Genomic DNA, 18,437 nt, shown 5'->3' with positions numbered 1-18,437 from the left:
TGAGTTCCTCGTGGAAAATATTTTCAGGCGTTACACTCCGTCCGTCGTATTTGACGTTAAGCCGTGGTCCACTTTGCGTCTTTAGCTAAGAACAGGATAATACAGACGCCCGGTTTATCCCCTCCCATACCCTTCCGTCATGGTGCAGATGACCTTAGCTGTCCGTCACCTCATCCAAATACCATAGGTTCAATTACTGACATTTTTTTCCCTAAAAACGCTATTGCAAAAGCCTATCTGGATTAAAATAATAAGTACCTATAATTATAAATAGCTATTAATAATAATAGGACTATGTTCCTCATGGATCATGGATATGGATCAATTGTTGAGTATTAATGTGGGAATATCAACTTCAAGTAACGGTAGTTTCTTGGAGAAAAGCTCATGATGACTTTGCATTTTAGAACATGAACTAATTATAAGTGGTAATGCAGCATATTCACTTTATATGGGTACTTGCTTTAAAGCATCATTTTTACTGATAAAAAAATTTTAGGTGATGAATTACACAAGATTATTGAAGAATATTTCCTAAAGTGCATTCACTCCATATTTTTATGGGGTGATTTTTAAACACTCATTACGAGTGATCCACATAAAATAATTTTTTATTAAATGCGCACATTTTTTATGGTTTTCATTTTAGCCGCAATAGAAATAAACACCTAAATATCGTTTAACTTTCCGTCGATAAATATGGTAATCTTCATTCAGGGCATGTTTTTTTCCACATTTCACGCGCAGATGGGGAATGCAACGCGGCGGGTTTTAATTTTGAACTTTTTGAATGGAAATCCCGTGGATGAAAAGCTCAAAGAGTTAAAATAAATCGTCATTTTCATTTCAGTATCGGTTGCAGTGCTTTTATCTCGTGACGGGTCAAAATGAATGCACGGCGGAGGCCCGTTGGGGTCTTGTCTCATTAAGCCGCTCACATAGTTAATCACTGTCGGGACGAATGACATGTTCAGGGCCCTTCATCGCGTGGAATAAAAAAAGGAAAGACTGCTCCCGTGCTAATTGACAGACCCAATCATTAGCGTAAACGGGTCGTTTCACAAATCGTAATCTACTGAATTCGAAAGAGGCATGGATGATGGCATGCGGAGGGGGGCGGGGCAGTTGGGGGAGGCGTGTCGGTGAAAAAAAAAGAATATGCTTAGTCTCCCTCGTATAATTGCGCTCGTCAGCCATATTGGACGAGCGGCTTTTTCCGTGATTCATCGAAACGATGGCTTATTTCCGGTCGATGCGAAGTTATGAGGAGCAATTTTCGCTGAAGTAATGCTAAAATAAGTTCTACTGCTATTCCGACGCTGTTGCTGAAAGCTGTTATAAGGCCATTAATAGCGTTGGTATGTGGAGTGTACCTTAAATACACATCTTAGCCGAAACAAGGCTGATTTAGGAGGCAGCGCAGCTGAACTGGCTGAGGCCAACTGAACTTAAACCTCTGACATCGTTATTATTATAGTAAATGTAAGAAATCAAATAGTACCAGGGCACAAATTTCACTTTTCCCCTGATACATATATCTCAGTTTTAAATTAAATGGAAATGAATTTTATCATCGATACAAAAGAAGTACATACAAGTATTTCGCTACGATTGCTTTTTGGATTTTTGCCATTTTGATCCTGGATGCAGAAGCCAAATACCCTGCTATATTTTGTTTACTCCGAGATAGGCACTCGTTAAGGAAATGTAATAAAAGATAATTATTAGAATATAGGATATGATTAAAGATCTTAATGCTTACCGTATCGTGCATTTTGATCACGTGGATATATCATGGACAGTGAATCAAGATCGAGGCATGTCACCAACAAACTTAAGGCGTATGTAAGGGGAAAATATAACTATCATTGGAAAAATGATGGGGGTAAACAAACGCAGTCGATGCCGCTAAGAAATAAAACGAGCATTTTATACATGCAACTGCTAAATGACTAGAATTACACGGTATCTCGCATTTAGTCTCTGGATTTCAATAGGATTATTTGTTTAAAAAACTCTCTCCATTCATCGCGTACATTTATATTTGTCCTTTAATTTTCATAAAGAGATATGTATTATACTCACATGGAATACCTCCGGTCTCGAATTCTCTGAACCGCAAGAAAACGCGCTCGGAACATAAACAGGCATAGACAAAACAGTGCTTTGAGTCATTTCTATGCAAAACTCCGTGCTTATCTGCTAGAACCATTTGGCATAGTGTAGCTGCACTAACCAGCGCTCCAGTTGCGTGACTGGTATACTCATAACGTTCACTTTGCTCCGCAGCTTCGCAAATTTAGTAAAATAAATTGAAAACACTTTTTATAAGTTCTTTAGGCAAAAACATTGGGAGCGACAAGGCTTATCTACACTTATACGCCACTATTTTCATTAAAATACTCCCGTATTCTTTGTTCCACGTCGTCAACAAGAATTGTCGTCCATTATTGTTCGACTTCATTCCTTCACACCCACCGTCGCAGAGAGATTGTTACGTATTATTGTCAGGGAGTGTTTGCAGGTGAGCTACTGTGTAAACTGGGTACAGTGTAGTAATATAGTGGAGTGAATTAATCCAACGCATGTAATTAGATATAATTTCCTTCCTAAGGTATTCATATCTTGTTACTTTGTGTGTCCCTATCCGATTGTTACTTGAGTTAGAATGCTAACGTTATGCATGGAAAAGACTCGCTCCACTGTTTTTTTAAGACTACTTGTTTTTCTGAGCGTCGTTTCGTCCGGTATCGAGCGTTCGAGGTCAGAGGTGTCCCTTGTTAGTGCAACGCCTTTAGGACCAATTTAAATAAATGCACTTTCCCACAGTAATTATAATAATATATAACTTAAACGTAAGACGCTTTATGGCTCTCAGAGCCATTATATACTTCTGGAACTAGATGATGATGGTGATGAAACGCGTCTTGCAATTTAAATTATTTTGGAAAAGTGCAAATACCTTCGATTTAAATGTGTCCAACTTCCCCTTTATCACGCGTGAAACCGTTCAACCTTCAGGACCTGATTACATCCTCTCTACCCTTCTATCCGAACAAATCAAAAATTATTTCCTCGATATCTAATAAACTTTTTCACTTCATAAAATTCTCTGTCTATTGCTAAACCCCCACCATGGAAACTCTTGCATGATTTGGCACTATTTTTTATGGCTCCCGGGGAGTTTTTGCCATTTTTGTGTAATATTATCTTCGTATTGTTTCGCTCGGTAGCCATATGGTTACCAATGACGTGGTCCCAGGCTCAAATTTCGTGCGAAGCCTAAGAAAGTCCTCAAAAAATATCCTCGCGGAGCAAATATGTACAGGAAAACGATTTGCACCATGCAGATGATTTGAAAAAATGTTTTATAGTCAAGAACACATTATTGTCTTTTCCAGCAATTCTTTATTATAAATGATTACTGGTTTTTGTTGTCACAACATTATCGAGTAAGTATACACTTGAGACATCCCGTTGAGACGCGGTACATCGCTTAGCATAAACACTTAGCATAACACTGGATTTCATATTTCAAAATTATTATATAAATCCTATTGAAAGAATTTCGATAAGGGCATCTAGATATTTTTGGTGGAAAGCCGAATTATCATTTAACCCATAATGTTGACTAAATTTCACATTATTGCTCCCATATGAAATAATTTCAGTGCCAAAAATAGTGCATACCTTTTTTCCATTTCTTATTTTTTCCTTCCACTCATCAACGTGAGGGAAAGCGAGGCATGCGAACCAGGTATTAGGAAAGGGTTGACAGATGATGGTTAATTTGTTTTTTTATATTTTAACTGCCCTCATTAGGGAACCTCTCCGTTGCTCCTTTCCCAGTTATCCTGGATTGTGTTACTATGACCACCTCTCAGAGAATCCGTTCTCCTTTGTGTCAGGAATCGCCGTGTTCTCTCCTTTATTCACCAACTCTCCAGCCAACACTTCTACTTCACGTACAACCCCGATATCCATCAAAAGGTTCCAGACCGAGTATGGTATGGTATTTGGAGGAGGCGACCGACAGCTGAGGTCATTTGCGCCATGAGGGTAGGGTAGGTGAGGAAGGGTGGAAAGAAACCCGGCGTCGGCATTAGCCTGCTCTTAACGAAAGGCACCAAGGGGACCACGGCTTAACGTCCCATTCGACGGACGGAGTGTTGCGCTTAAAATGTCCTCCACACAACATTCAAGCAGGGATTTGAAAATTCCCTGCCGCTGCCGGGATTCGAACCCGGTCCCACCGGGTGGGAAGCCAACACTCTAGCCACCACACCAACCCGATCCCGTAGGTCGACAAGGTTTAGCACATTTAAAATAAAATCCACAGCCGACCACTGCCGCAGACTGATTCATACTAATGTTTGGTGTGAACGAGACGAATTACGAAAAAAATCATGGTATCTGCCAATTCTGACATTTGTAGAAACACTAAATTTTCTATCTAATTTTAATCAAGGAAAAGTTTGTGTCACCGAAGACAAAGACCGAAGACAAGAAGATTTCCAGACCGAATTATCAGTAACATAAATCGTTTTTCGCCACTGAAGTATTTTCTCTTTGCATGTGGGGGAGGCTAAATAATGCGCCCAAATCTTTGATCTGTTTATCTTCATGTGTGAGGTTTGGAAGTTTGAGTTGCAAACAACACAACGCCAGAGCCGCAAACGAGGGTCTTTTTATGTAAATGTTTACCTTTTGGATCTGTCTTAACACTCCTTACCGTGGTAATAGCATTGAAAACTGTTTCACTTCATATTTCAAAATTATTTTAAAAATTTCCTATTTTACAAGAATTTCGATGACTGGTTGATATTTTTGGTGGAAAATCCATGTTATCATTTAGCCCATAATATTTAATAATTGACCGAATTTAGCATTTTGGTTAACATATAAAATAATCTTTGTGCTACGAATAGCGTTTTTTTTATTTTCCACAGCTTCTTTTCCTTCCATTTATCAAAAATCTTTAATGAATCACAATTTTGAATCTTAATGAACGACATTTTATCCTAGGCATTGAGTGTAATCATAGACTATGTGCTTGTTTGATTCAACATAGCATTTTAATCGTTAAATTGTTTCGTAAAATTCAAGTTTACATATCCCTCCTGTACTCGTAAGTTCTACCAGGCACACAGTAGTAATTATTCCAGCGCATACAAAAACGCTTCCAACTATTAATTTTGATTGTAATGGACTAGTGATGAGAATGTTGGACTACAGCAGTAGCATATATTCAATGCTATTTACTCTCAAGAACTGTACAAATATTGGATACAAAAGTTAGTCCGATAAAACTTATGATCACTCAAGCACTCAAATCAATGCATCCATCCTGGAATCAATATAATTCTTAACTAGGACACACTCTACTTAACCATGTTGCTGACTTAAACGTTGGATTGGCATGCTTTGTTATTAAAAAATGAAATCCGATTAAGGTTGTAGTTGCTATTATTTTTAGACAGCTATGTAAATATTTCAATATAAGGAATGAAGAAATAAAAATGAAAAGCGGCATTTGGGGTATATTTTGTTCATTGAGTGGCCCTTGCATGTAAATCATGTAACAGGTGTGATCGTTGACATTATAAATGTCTCTATTTATAAAAATACGAGTCGATGGGTGCTTGATTTCATCAAGCGGGTTTGGGAGGGGGGTGGGAACATGTTTGTGTCACGCGTTTTCGAGTATTGGGTCCATAAGTTGCTTAAAAAGCGCAAAAAAAAAACTCGCAATGTCGTTTAAATGGACGGAATAGACGAACAACACGCATATTCGCCCTCAACAATATTTAATGGAGAGAAATATATAATTAATGACGGATTATCTATCGAATGCAAACTTGTATCGATTATAACTTCGACTGTAATTACTGCATTAGTTTACTTCAAATTTTATCTTTCTTTTTGCCTTAATTTTACCTTTCAGCAAGAGTTTCAGTCCCTTGCCTTAATCAATTAAAAATACATATTTAAATATGAATAGGCCTCCTTTGTAACAAAAAGTCAAAGTAAGGCCCACTTACGAAAATTATTTACGAGATAAGTAAATAAATTATGATATAAAATTTCCAGGTCAAAAGACCGTGAATGGCTACATTTTGTAAGCGCAGATCTTTAGCACATTTAGATTGTAATTTTAAGTCTAAATAAATGGGCAAAATTTTGTAATCCTTAGTGGTAATCATATAATGTATGTAACTTAGCCATTTTCAAATCCAGTAGAACATTCAGGTACTCGGAATAAATATTACTATTACACCAGTGAATTAATTCACTAGGACTCATTTTCTAGAACAGTGTTGTATAAACAATGGTGACACTAATAACGTTTTCCTATTTCCCCCCACCCAGGTTCTCAGCTCTCCATAAATCGCCTCGGGCTCCAGCACTCGCACCAGCAGAGCAGCCCGAACGCCGCCAGGCCCTCGCCTAGGGCCCTCGGCTGGCCGCCATCTTCGGAGTGGCCCTGGCCCCACCATTTCCCTTACCCGCCGCCATGGAGGCGGGCGACGAAGAGGACAGCAGCAGCAGCGAGGGCCTCGCATAGAGCGACGCGCCCCTGAGGCCCCGGGGGCGAGGAGGCCATGGCCCGGGGCCCCGCCCCGCACCCGCCCGATCCCGGAATCGAAAGTAGGCCCCGGGCCCCCCGACGGTCGCCCCGCCCCTCCAAGAACCCCAACCCAATACTGCCTTTGGTGTTCCTCCTGGTCTTGGCCGCGCCCGCCAGACCAGATTGCCCCCCTGTTTGTGAGTGCAAGTGGAAGAGCGGAAAGGAATCCGTGTCTTGCGTGGGGGGCGCCTTAACTGCGGTCCCCACGGCCTTGGAAGCGGGCACTCAGGTTCTCGACCTGACCGGGAACACTTTAACGGCCCTGCCCAAAGACGCTTTCATCTCTGTGGGGTTGGCCAACCTGCAGAAGATATCCCTGGCCAAGTGTGGGCTCAGGAGACTGGACCGTAACACGTTCAGAGCCCTTACGAACCTCGTCGAACTTGATCTGTCGGGTAACGCCCTACCGGCGATTCCTTCTTTAGCTCTTTCCGCCGTTCCCGAGCTTCGCGAACTCCGGCTCGGCGGGAATCCCATCAGACGCTTACCAGACAACGCTTTCTCCGCGGTGACGCGACTCGTTAGACTGGATTTAGGTAGCTGCGCCCTGGCCTCCGTGTCGGAAGGGGCCTTCACTGGGCTGGCTGCTTTACAGTTCTTGAGACTGGACGGAAATAGACTGACCGCGGTCAGGCCCGCGGCAGTGTTAGGACCTCTCACGGCTCTACAAGGAGTGGCCCTCACCAATAACCCCTGGGATTGCAGCTGTGCACTTCGACCGCTGAGAGGATGGATGCTGGAGAAGAACGTGCCGGCTCTGGAAGAGCCTCCCACGTGTTTCTCTCCCCCGAGGCTGGAAGGCCGGCCGTGGGACAAACTGAACATGGACGAATTAGCGTGTACCCCCGGTGTATCCGCCACTCCTTCGACCCAAACGGGTGTGGAGGGCACAAATGTAACCCTGACTTGTACAGTGGAAGGAGAACCGCAGCCGTCAGTGCGATGGTTCTGGCGGCACAAAGAGGTCTCCAACCAATCCTCCCCTTCAGTCGCATCCTTAACACCCCCGAGGAAGCTCTATCTCCTAGAAACGGGGCCCAACAACTTGAGCACTCTGACTTTATCCACCGCGGACACGGTAGACGCAGGCGTCTACGTGTGCGTGGCGGAGAACAAAGCCGGGAAAGCCGAGGCGAACGTCACCTTGGCGATATCTCGCAAGCTGCCCGACGCAGCCTCCGCTCTTGCGGGCAGGGTCTTAGTGGCAGGCATAATCGTTGCGGCCCTCTCGGCCTTGGCTGCCTGCATGGTTTTGTTCTGCGTGTGCAGCGTGAGGCGACGCAGGAGACTAATGTACGGGAGCAGGGAAGGCGGGATGGGTGGGAACGGGGCTAGGCGAAGGGATGACAGCTACGAGAAGATCGAGATGAACCACAAAGGTCCGGGAATGAACCACACGGGTGGTGGTGGCGGTGGGGGTGGGAGGAACCCCGGGCCAGGGGGCGGTGGTGCGGGCGGCGTTGGCAACGGGTCGGGTGCCTCGGGTGCGGCGGGTGCCGTGACAGCCTCGGCCATCAAGAGGAGGGGTGACTACAGGGGCGTGCCGTGCACGGACTCTGACGTGGCCGAGACTCCGGTGAGCGTTGTAGGGGGCGCCAGTGTGATAGGGGGTGGGAGTATGGGGGGACCAGAGGGTCCTGAAGGGGGTAGGGGGGGCAGACCCTGGGGGGCATCGAGGGACGGCGTGGGCAGCGACTCTGGGGCCAACGGGGACTCGGAGAGCGCGTGCCAGGCAGAGAGCGAAGGCAGCGAGGTGCGGAGCAGCGTGGTGTCCGAGGTTGAGGTGCGGCCGCACAGGCTGGGTCCTTACGGAGGGGAGATAAGGTGAGTGGGGATAGTAATTTGAGAGAGCCTTTGAATGTAATTGTATGTTTTATGTACCCCGTGTCGGCCTGTGACTTAGGAAAGCGATATCCTAGTATATTGAAAATCATCTATTGGGCTACATTACCTGTTTTTGTGAAATCGATGATTGCATCCTTACATCGGTTGATGAGTTTTAGAAACTCTCAATGAATATTATTTTTTTCATCATAAACGATTTTAATTTTCTCGTTTTTTAAATCTAAAACCTGATATATTCGACTTGATTCTACTAATGAACTTTCCCAGCGTTTTAAGTGTTATGAACAATGTGAATATAAAATTATTAAAACATCAATACTCTTGGCTATATGTGTTTCACATGCCATCTGTATTTGAAAAGTGATTTGAACAATGAAAATGACTTATACTACTTTAAAAATAACGAAATCGTAGAGACTGTGTAACAAATGGATATGTATGTTCTGTGGTTTCTCCAAACGAATCCATAACGTTGTTCTTGAAAAGTCTCAAATGAATACTGTATTTTTATAAATGGTGCAACACGCTGGCGATAAATTTTAAAAATCAATATTTATTGGCTGTACATTCCGACTATCACACTCTCAGCCTTTGATCTGAGCGACTTTTTAAATAGTTACCGTAGAGAAAACTGAACCCTTCATGCTTGAATTTAGCAATTGGGGTATCTCAATAATTACAAAGAAAACTATCCAAATGCTCACAGAAGTAACATTTTAGGACTTTATTTATTTCCGAAAGATTAAGCGAAAGGTACCCAGCTGGTACCGCTGCATCCATTATTTTAGGTATGCCCTTTCTTCATCATTGTAACACTAAATTTTCCTTTTCTTTCGTCCAAGGTTCATGACCAGGGGGAGATTTCACTTAATCTGAACCATGAACTGGAAGGTTTTACTTCAACCAAGTTTTTGTGTCCAGATTTTATTATCTTTGATGTTTGAGTTCATATCAAACAAATATCTGTAGACTCATTTTCGTATGTACACACAAAAGGCAATTATTAGCAGTTTTCCCGTTACGGTGACTTCTAATATAAACGCAAAATAAGTGATAACTCTAATACTGGCTTTGTACTATTTTAATTATGATACCAGGAGCTTGCTTAAGATTGCTTAAAAGTCAATGCCTCGCAATACCTGTTGTTAATAGGAATTTATTGGAGGTACTGGAGAGGAAACAGCTTCCTATTCAAACTTTCACCAGATTCATTATTTAAGTGAGATACCGTTCGATGTTCGATATATTTGACTATGTTAAGACAGCTCAAGCCGTTCTAAAGGAAAATTATCCCAACGGATATTTTGTAATTTATCGCTGAGCAAAAAATTATGACTTAAAACTGCTAAAAGATATGGTAAAATAATATGGAATCGTATTTAAGGAGATTGTTGAAGTATTGCTTGTTATTGAAATAGACGCGTACAATTTCAGTTGGCACGGAAGATGGTAAAAGTGAGTCCACTTCGTTGATCTATTGTTTACATAATTCTAGTGTGTTTTGTTTATGTCTGAGTGCGCTTTGCTCGCTGAAAGAATATAATCATGAAAGTCATTTGATAATTTGCATGGGTTACGAAGAAATGTGCATGGAAAATGGATCTTCAGGGTACAGAGCTGATCATAAGAGCACGCTATGTATTAAAACATTTTTTTAATGTTCGCTTATGTGTTTTGCATCAAATGGATATTTTCGCTTAATTTATATCATCAATCGTGCCTTTGCATGGTTAATTCTGCCGATAAAACAGGGTTTTGATACATTAAAATTACTTTTGACTTTCTTCACTGAATCATGCAACAACGCTATGAGAACACCCTCTATGAAGTTCATTATCATTGTATTTTCTTTAAATGTCACACGCGCCCGGTATTAATACATAAATATGTTGTAATATTGTTACTTCGCTTACTGGGAACCACATTTTTTCGGATATATAAGTAATTTATCTTATATTCACCACCTAACCTGTTGTTCTTAATGTGTACCTTAATATACATATTATAATAAATTTGTATCCAAAAGTTTTCCAAAAAAGTCAAAGTCAAAAACTATGCTCTCATATTTTCGAGTAATATTTATTTTTCGAAAATTTGAATTCAATTATTGGCCTATTTTTGTCTTTATAAATATTTAAATTAGACAATAGAGTGTTAGATTAGTTTTTTAGGATATTTTACTGCTCGCTATAATCTTGTTTAAAAGTTGATAATGTTTCATTTGGAGGTTATTCCTCATTCCTAAAATCAATTTTCTTAATTCTAGAATATACTGCATCAATTATCAGATATTGTTTACTATGCCTGGGGTGACCCCTCCCCTCATCTAACTATGTGTGCAAACTTCTGTGTTAAATCACAGAAGTGGGTGAAGGTAATTGTACCCTGAGAAGGAAATATATTTGTTCTGCGCAAAAGAAAGATAATTATTGAATAATACTCATGAAGGAATATTTCATAACTACATTGATAATTTTTGTCTCATTTCAGCCAAATACTATTGATACAAATAAATTGAATTCTTATATTCAACTTGAAATGCACGTAAGAACACATACCTATTTAAAACTTTTGCGAATAGATTTTTATTGTATACTGGTCACTTATTCTTTGCTGGCGGGAAGGATTTATCAAGGTACTGTTGAATGACAATTCAATACCGTGAAGTCTGGCATAATTTAGTTGATTACCTCTGTTTTTTTAATTGAGACTAAAATTAAGTTACGAAAAGTTACGTAAACATGATTTTATTTTCTTGGTATTGGAAAAAAAATTTTTTTAAGCTATGAAGCAACCAAACACCAAAACACATCAGGTAGATTGATACATACCAATGGCGCTGATATACACCTACCTGCATTAGATACCGCATTATGCACTTATGGAGTTCAAGATGTTAAGTTACAGAAATATATTGCATTGCATTGAAACCAAAGCTAAAATTTATTGGGAATGTGACAAGTGAAGTAATATTGCGTGCATAATAATAGCATACTTGTCATAAATAATATTTTCCTTAAATATGCATGTATTTCTTACTTCAAAGGAAGCTGATAACTATCATTGCGCAATGAAACAATAGTTTAAGTTGCATTTATTGCATGCAATAGTATTTAAAAGGTTAAGTCGTTTCAAAAGTAAGCCAAGCCAAGGTGGTATTAAGAAATTATAAAATTTATCAAAACTCATGCATAGGGATAGTTTTGGCAATATATTCAGTGTAGTTGCTGTTCCTATCAGTGAAATCATTTTCTTTTCCATCTGAATTTTAGGGACGAGGTTAAGTTCGCCACCGGTTCAAAACCCCTAAGCCAACGTCCTCATGGAGACTTCGAGCCGCTGAACACCAGTAGTAGCGGGAGCAGTAGCGCGACCGCCAGTTCCAGGTACTGCGGAGGAGTTGTCGAAGGTCAAGCGACTACCGACCACGGCGACCCCCTGCCGCACCACTCTTCGGCCTTCCACCCCGTCTCGGAAAAGGGACACCATCCCGTCATCGCGAACCGCCAACCGCTCCAGGACATACCCTTGGACGGGAAGGTCCCCAAGCACTACCCCGCCCCTCCCCAAAGGATACCGAACAACATTGGCACCGAGGCTGCCACAGCTCTCTCCCCGGCGACGGACGAGGAAGGTAAGAAGAACTTCCCGGACCTCCTCGAGATCAATCCTTACACTCTCGGTGCATCGATACCCTCCACCACGATGGCTTACTCCACCAACCCCTCGAGTTTCTTCTGCACGTTGCCTAGAAGGAAGTGCGACAGGGGTCATGTGAGGTACCGGAGTGGTGGAGGCGGTGGGGGCTGTTCGGACAGCCAATCTCCCCTGCTACCGGATGGTAGCTACGGCAGCAGCGAAGGCAGCAGCAACACCTCGACGAGACGATCGTCTGCCGGCGGGGACAGCGGCGTAATCGGCCCGATGAACAAACCCCGACTGCTCGGGCTCAGCAACCCCGCATGCGGGCAGCACTCCTCGACCAACTCCCTGAACCTTGCCGGCGAGGCAGGGTATAATTTTGGGGGTGGAGGGCGCGGAAACGCAGGCAGTGGTGGCGGAAACAGGATCCAGGGTGGTGGAGGGTTCCGCTACCACAGGAACCCAAGTCTACCTACCTCCCCAGTCTTGGACCCGCTGTGCGGCGGTAACCCGTTCTCAGGAGGTTGCCCACCTGGGAGACCTCAGAAGAACCCCGCGAATGGAAACCCATCTCCCACACCTCCAGGCTCGGCGGCTGCCGCAGCGGCGGCGGCAGCTGCCCAGGCTGCTGCTACCACGTACGACTACCACGCGGCGCAGTTAGAGAGGTTCCTGGAGGAGTACAGGAGTTTGCAGGAACAGCTCTGTAGGATGAAGGAGACCTGCGAGTCTTTGAGGGTAGAGCAGGAAGATTTCGCCTCGGGTGGACGTACTGGAGGTAGCGGAGGGAGCAATCCGATGAGCCCGACATCTTCCGGAGCAACCGACGACAGCTTGGCTGCCACGAGGTCTATCCTGAAGAAGCGCGCGGCGGCCGTGGCTGCGTCGGTGGCCGGAGGGATCGTTGGTTCGACTCCACCTTCCTCCTCTTCGCCAATGAGTGTTTCTTCTCCAGGGGGCATATCCACTCTTCCTACTGGGGCGTCCTTCGGGATGGATTCCTACGTGACAACCCCACCTCACGCGACTGGATTGGGGCAGGCGCCGCCCCCTACGAACACCGCCGCCCCCGGCATGCCGGCACCGCCTCCTTACTGGCCGGTCATGCCCAACCGGAACGCCCCAGTGCACGGTCGAAGGTTCAACAGTGGCGGGGCTAGCGGGACTGTTGGTTCGTCGGATTATTACCAGAGCTGAGTAGGGCTCTGGCAGGATTGTTTCAATAATGAGGAAACTTCTCAAACAATAACCCTTGCGCCAAGGACGTATTCTTGTGTATGATAGCTAAATTCACTGTGTGTTTATAGACGAGGGTGAACAAATATGCTTTGGTTTTATTAAAAGGAAACAGTTTTACGAAAAAGATATCGGATTGCATGGGTGCTTGAGAACGTTGTCGAACAAAATCTGAAAGTCCTGCCATATGGCAGAATATGATGAGAGAATGAAAAATATAATTAGAAAATGGCAATCTTTGTGAACTTGGTATAATCTAGGAAAAGACTGGAAATCAATGAAAAGATATAATATGGTTGAGTTCAATAATTGGGAGAATAATTTCCCGATAAGAAGAAAAAATTAATATGCCCTGAGATGTCTTTCTTTTCGAAGTTTTATGGCCCTTTCACACCAGAAATTATAGAGAAAATATACATACAATAATTGATATAGACAAATGTGTTCGCATACGAAGAAAAATGTGTTTCGATCTTTATATCATTATGTTTTTTTCCAATGTTATCCAAGCGACAGCTTTATTTTTTATTGCAGAAGACTGGATCCCAAAGTGTCAGCCGTTTAATACTACCTAAACTCCTCCAGTTAGAGATCTTATTTTACCTAAAATGCCGCTTGTCTGTCAATTTCACATCATATTTTTCGTTTTACAGAAAAAATTCTATCTTGTCATTCTATCTGTGTCATACTGAGTACTTGCGAGGACAGTATCAAAAATAAAATTGAATATATGATGAAGTTAAAGGATGTAAATCGTGGAAATACTTGCGTTTGTTGTTGCTGTTGTTATGTTTGTATTTTGCGCTGGAGATTTGTCTCCAAATGGTGACCAACGTCTTAGGATTGCATTTCCAGAGAAAAATTGAGGTTTTTGAAGATCCAAGAATGTAGGCCAGACAAAAATGTTGCATATTTATTCGTTGAGTTGTTCTCCTTTAAAAGAACGAAAGTTAATAAACCTCGTTTGGTGTTTACATTCCATTAAAATTTTAATCGACCAGGAACGACGATGATGACTCATAGAAAAGAGAATGTTATAATATGCATATTTATATAAACACACATTTATATACACACTCATAAATGATAAGACATGTTTATTTATTTGCATATTAAAAGGAGTGTGAAAAGTGGGGATGTGTTTGCCTTTGGAGTAAATGATTGATATTATATAAAAACTGGTTGGACCCTGTCGTCATTTCCATGAATCCTAAACAAATACCTCCCTGTTTGAAAATAATATGATGTGAATGGTTATTACGAAAGATTGATATGTGGAAGAAAGGGAAATTAAATAAAATATGTTTCTTCCAGACTTTGTTAAAACATTTTGCGTTTTCACTTATCCCACTATGGCATATCCTTAATACCATTGTTTTTTTACCGACGAGTGACCGATTGTTAAAGTGTCTTTATTGTATTTTACATCTATTTGTTACAGGATATGTGTAGGTACATGCATATGCAAATTTCATCTCAACCCCTAAAACTTATTACCTATTGAGTTTTTAAGCCCTACAGTATTGATTTAGAAGTCCCTTTTCATTCAAAGATATTTTTGTATGGCAGAAAATTTTATATAAATATAAATGAAAATATTGTTCCGTGAAAAATGGAAGGTTGGCTGAGTAGCTTGAAGACGCCCACGGTAAACATCACGTAGAATATGATTCAAAATGTGCATGCATCGGAGTCAATCAGTGAAGTTAAGAGGTGAAATACACACAACATTATCTTTTGAGATAAAGAAAAATATGTTTGCTCAGTCGTAATAGCCTTATTGATTGCTAGCATGTATGGCACGTAATCTCGGGATCTTGGGATATTTTCGTATTAATATTTCAATTGTTTATGAATTTCTCAGCTGGTACAGTTTCTTTATTTTGGTTATGACATCGCAGCATGAATATATGGAAATTTCTACGTTGATATGCCTGGATTATGCTTGTTCCAGAGTATTTTCCTGCAGTTAAAAGGCAGGGTAAGTACATGTCATATATTTTTTCAGCAAAATGCCTGGATAGGAATTGTGTGTGAATTTTTGTGATTATAATTTTGGTTATTAGATCGTAATTATCTTAGTAGCTTAATATCCTTACTTAATCTTCGTTTTTTATGGTAAAGTCGACCAGTTACCTCAAATCTACTAAAGTACTCATTAATCCTTCGCAAAGTTCGGATGAACATTCTTGTGAAATGAAATCCATCCATAGGAGGGAAGAGGTTCCATTGGGTTGAGATGTTGAGGTAAGCTCCCGTGGTACCTCACCAATCTTAATAACTCATTGAAGAGACCAATTATGTTTCCACTACATCAACCATAATTGATACCAACTCATCACTCCCCCTATCATATCCCGTACCATTACGTGCTACAAGGGGTAGCACTCAATAAGGTTATTGCAACTGAGCAAGCATATTTTTCTTAAATTCAAAAGATAATGTTGTGTGATGATAATGCTTTACTCCGAAATAATGTCTAAAGGCCTAGGGGTGGTTACATGATGCGTTAACACGAAGGAGTTAATGTCTAAATGTATGAACGCGTGAATGGACACGACAATGCACCATGCAATCACCCAGCTTGTGTGATCGCAAGAACCGAAAATATAGCCTGAAGCAATATGGTTCATGCATTCATACATGTTCCGTTCTAGTCCACCAAAGTCGTTCATGCAGTCACACATAAACTCATTCGTATTAATACAACGTGTAATCAGGCCTTTATCGTTAGTATTTGTTCACTGCCATTAATATCGAGCACTATTTCCAGCTATGTTTTCATAGTCATTCTCTTTAAGATATTTACTTTTTCACGGTACGCCCTTTCAACTTTCACCACTCGGTATCGCTCTCATCCTCACCATTCTATCCGTTTCCTTCCCGAGACCTTTTATCTTCCGTGGGCACACAAAACCCATTTATTTCCCAGAAGTCGCTGTTTGCCTCCTTGCCATTTTCTCAGCTGTAGAGAACACTTGTCCGACAATAAAATAGGAATCACCACCATGAACCACCGTCGGCAAACCCCAGTCGTCCACTTTTCTTAATTCGAGACAGGCTTTCACTTCACGTTCCACTTGTCTTGTGTCCAATCATCAATGATGACACTGAACTTTTAGTGTACTGTCGACAGAGCTAGGGATAATTCTGCTACATTCAAATATTTAGGTATACCTAAATAGAGGTAAAATTACGTTCAGAGGTTTGGGGGTAGAAAATATATATGATTTATTAAGATATGTTAAAGTTTATTCAATGTATTTCACATCTGTTTGTCACAGGAAATGTGTAAATACATTTTTAAAATGTCATCTCAACCCCTAAAACTTATGCAATGATGTTTGCTAGCCCTATTGTATTGATTAAGAAGTCCCTTTTCATTCAAAGGTATTTTTGTATGGCAGACAAGTTTCAAGGAAAATATTATTCCGTAAAAAACGGAAGATTTATTGGCTTAATATCTTGAACATGTCTACAGTAATCTTTGAGTCTTAATTTTAATCTTAATCTTTGTCAAAGGTAGCAGGGCTGAAGGTGTAGTCAATTCGATTGAAGTTGGAAGAGAAGTGGTCCCCCAAGGTAAGTAAGAATAAAAACGGAGAGATTTACAACTCATTTTGTGCTATACTTGCATCTAACGATCCCACAAGTTTTCGTCCACCACTTCCAAACCTGTTAAAAACCTACTTGAACAATCATATAATGCGCTGAGTAGCACGGTATTTTAGCTTTTGCACTGACTGAGCTCCGACCCAATCATATATAATGGCTTTTGCCTAGAGCGCATGCCCTTCTGATTTGACGCAAGTGCGTCGTGAAGGCATGATTCAACGGTATCTCACACGCAGCGGCTCCCACTTTCGCACTTCTACATGAGAAGCGATTTGAGCATGGAGGTTGTTTATCATGACTTTTGAGTAAAATAGCTCTGTGTTTAGCTTGGATTGCCACAAGAACCTGACTGCAGTTCAGAGCGTCAGTCACAGAACGATCATACAGCCATATTCTGAGTTGCATGAATAGAAGGATCAACAACTTTGCTATTTCCACATAGTAATTTATTGACACCGACCATGGTTTCGTTACATAGTAACATTATCAAGGTGAAAAATGCAGATAAATTGACAGTATGTATAGCAGAAGGTTGGGTAGGGAAAATTACCGGGAGCCCTTGGTTAGGGGGAGGTAAGGGTTGGGGTAGGAGCTGGGTTTGGCGTCACTGTGGGTGGGGTGGGTGGAGGGGTGGATGAGTAAGGGGGAAAGTGGATCAGTGGAGCCCAATAGTTGGTTCCGTAGGAGCTAAGTCGGAGTGCAGTAGCCACTCTTAACGGAAAAATACTTTCGAAATAACATGTGATCAATTTTAGCTTTAAAAAAACTTATTAATGGTGTCATTGCTGGTGTCTCTTACTCCTGTAGCCATTGGAAACCTAGAAGGTATTTGACCCCACCAACCAAGTGTCTCCACATTCTCCGGTCGCATGCCATATCCGTCTTTACTTAGTCGTTCCCGCGTACTCTCGGACTTCCTACCGGTAGTGTACCTTCTAGTATCCCACATAATTTATATGAATTTAGTTTTCCTTCACTTCTTTTATGGGTGTCTCCCCGACATCTTTAATTTACTGCTTTTTAGGATTCCCACGACATTCAGTTCTTCGTAAAATCATCTTAATTCCAGGTGTTTTCTTACTCTGTATTTGTCTCCTTCTTTAATGGGGCCAAATATTGAAAAAATTTCTTTAGCTCGACAAATTCTCCGTCCACCTGAGTCGCCCGTAAAATTTTATGCTATTTTAACGTCCTCTATCTGCAAAAAATGTACTTTTGTATTTGTAAAAGGTATGGAGGAGACTTGGAACGTGTAGGAGTGCAGCAGCCACTTTAATTAGTTGTGATCTATATTTATTAAATTAGTATATGAGTTGATGGTGCGAACAAGTATTGTCGTTTTAAAATATAAATTGAATAAAATGTCTTTTGTTGAAAGAATTTTTCGTTCGCCATTAATGCAATGGGAGTTATGTATTGGAAAGTGAAATCTCTCCTCATAATCTCCTCATCTCTCCTCCGACTTTAAGTG

At 41.4% G+C, this 18,437-nt stretch overlaps 1 protein-coding gene across 1 annotated transcript in view; it reads left to right on the top strand.

The window, feature by feature from the left end:
* The window catches only part of LOC124158176, a 746,399-nt gene extending 731,720 nt beyond the window's left edge, over nucleotides 1-14,679 (top strand). The window contains exons 4-5 of the mRNA XM_046533363.1: nucleotides 6,370-8,452; nucleotides 11,746-14,679. Coding sequence (XP_046389319.1) covers nucleotides 6,603-8,452; nucleotides 11,746-13,312 — 3,417 coding nt within the window. The 5' untranslated portion in view covers nucleotides 6,370-6,602 and the 3' untranslated portion in view covers nucleotides 13,313-14,679. The remainder of the gene's footprint in view (nucleotides 1-6,369; nucleotides 8,453-11,745) is intronic.
* Nucleotides 14,680-18,437: the final 3,758 nt, after the last annotated feature.

The sequence above is a fragment of the Ischnura elegans genome, chromosome 4 (genome assembly GCF_921293095.1).
Source record: "Ischnura elegans chromosome 4, ioIscEleg1.1, whole genome shotgun sequence".
NCBI classification, from domain to species: domain Eukaryota; kingdom Metazoa; phylum Arthropoda; class Insecta; order Odonata; family Coenagrionidae; genus Ischnura; species Ischnura elegans.
This window is presented reverse-complemented; position numbering and strand designations above follow the sequence as displayed.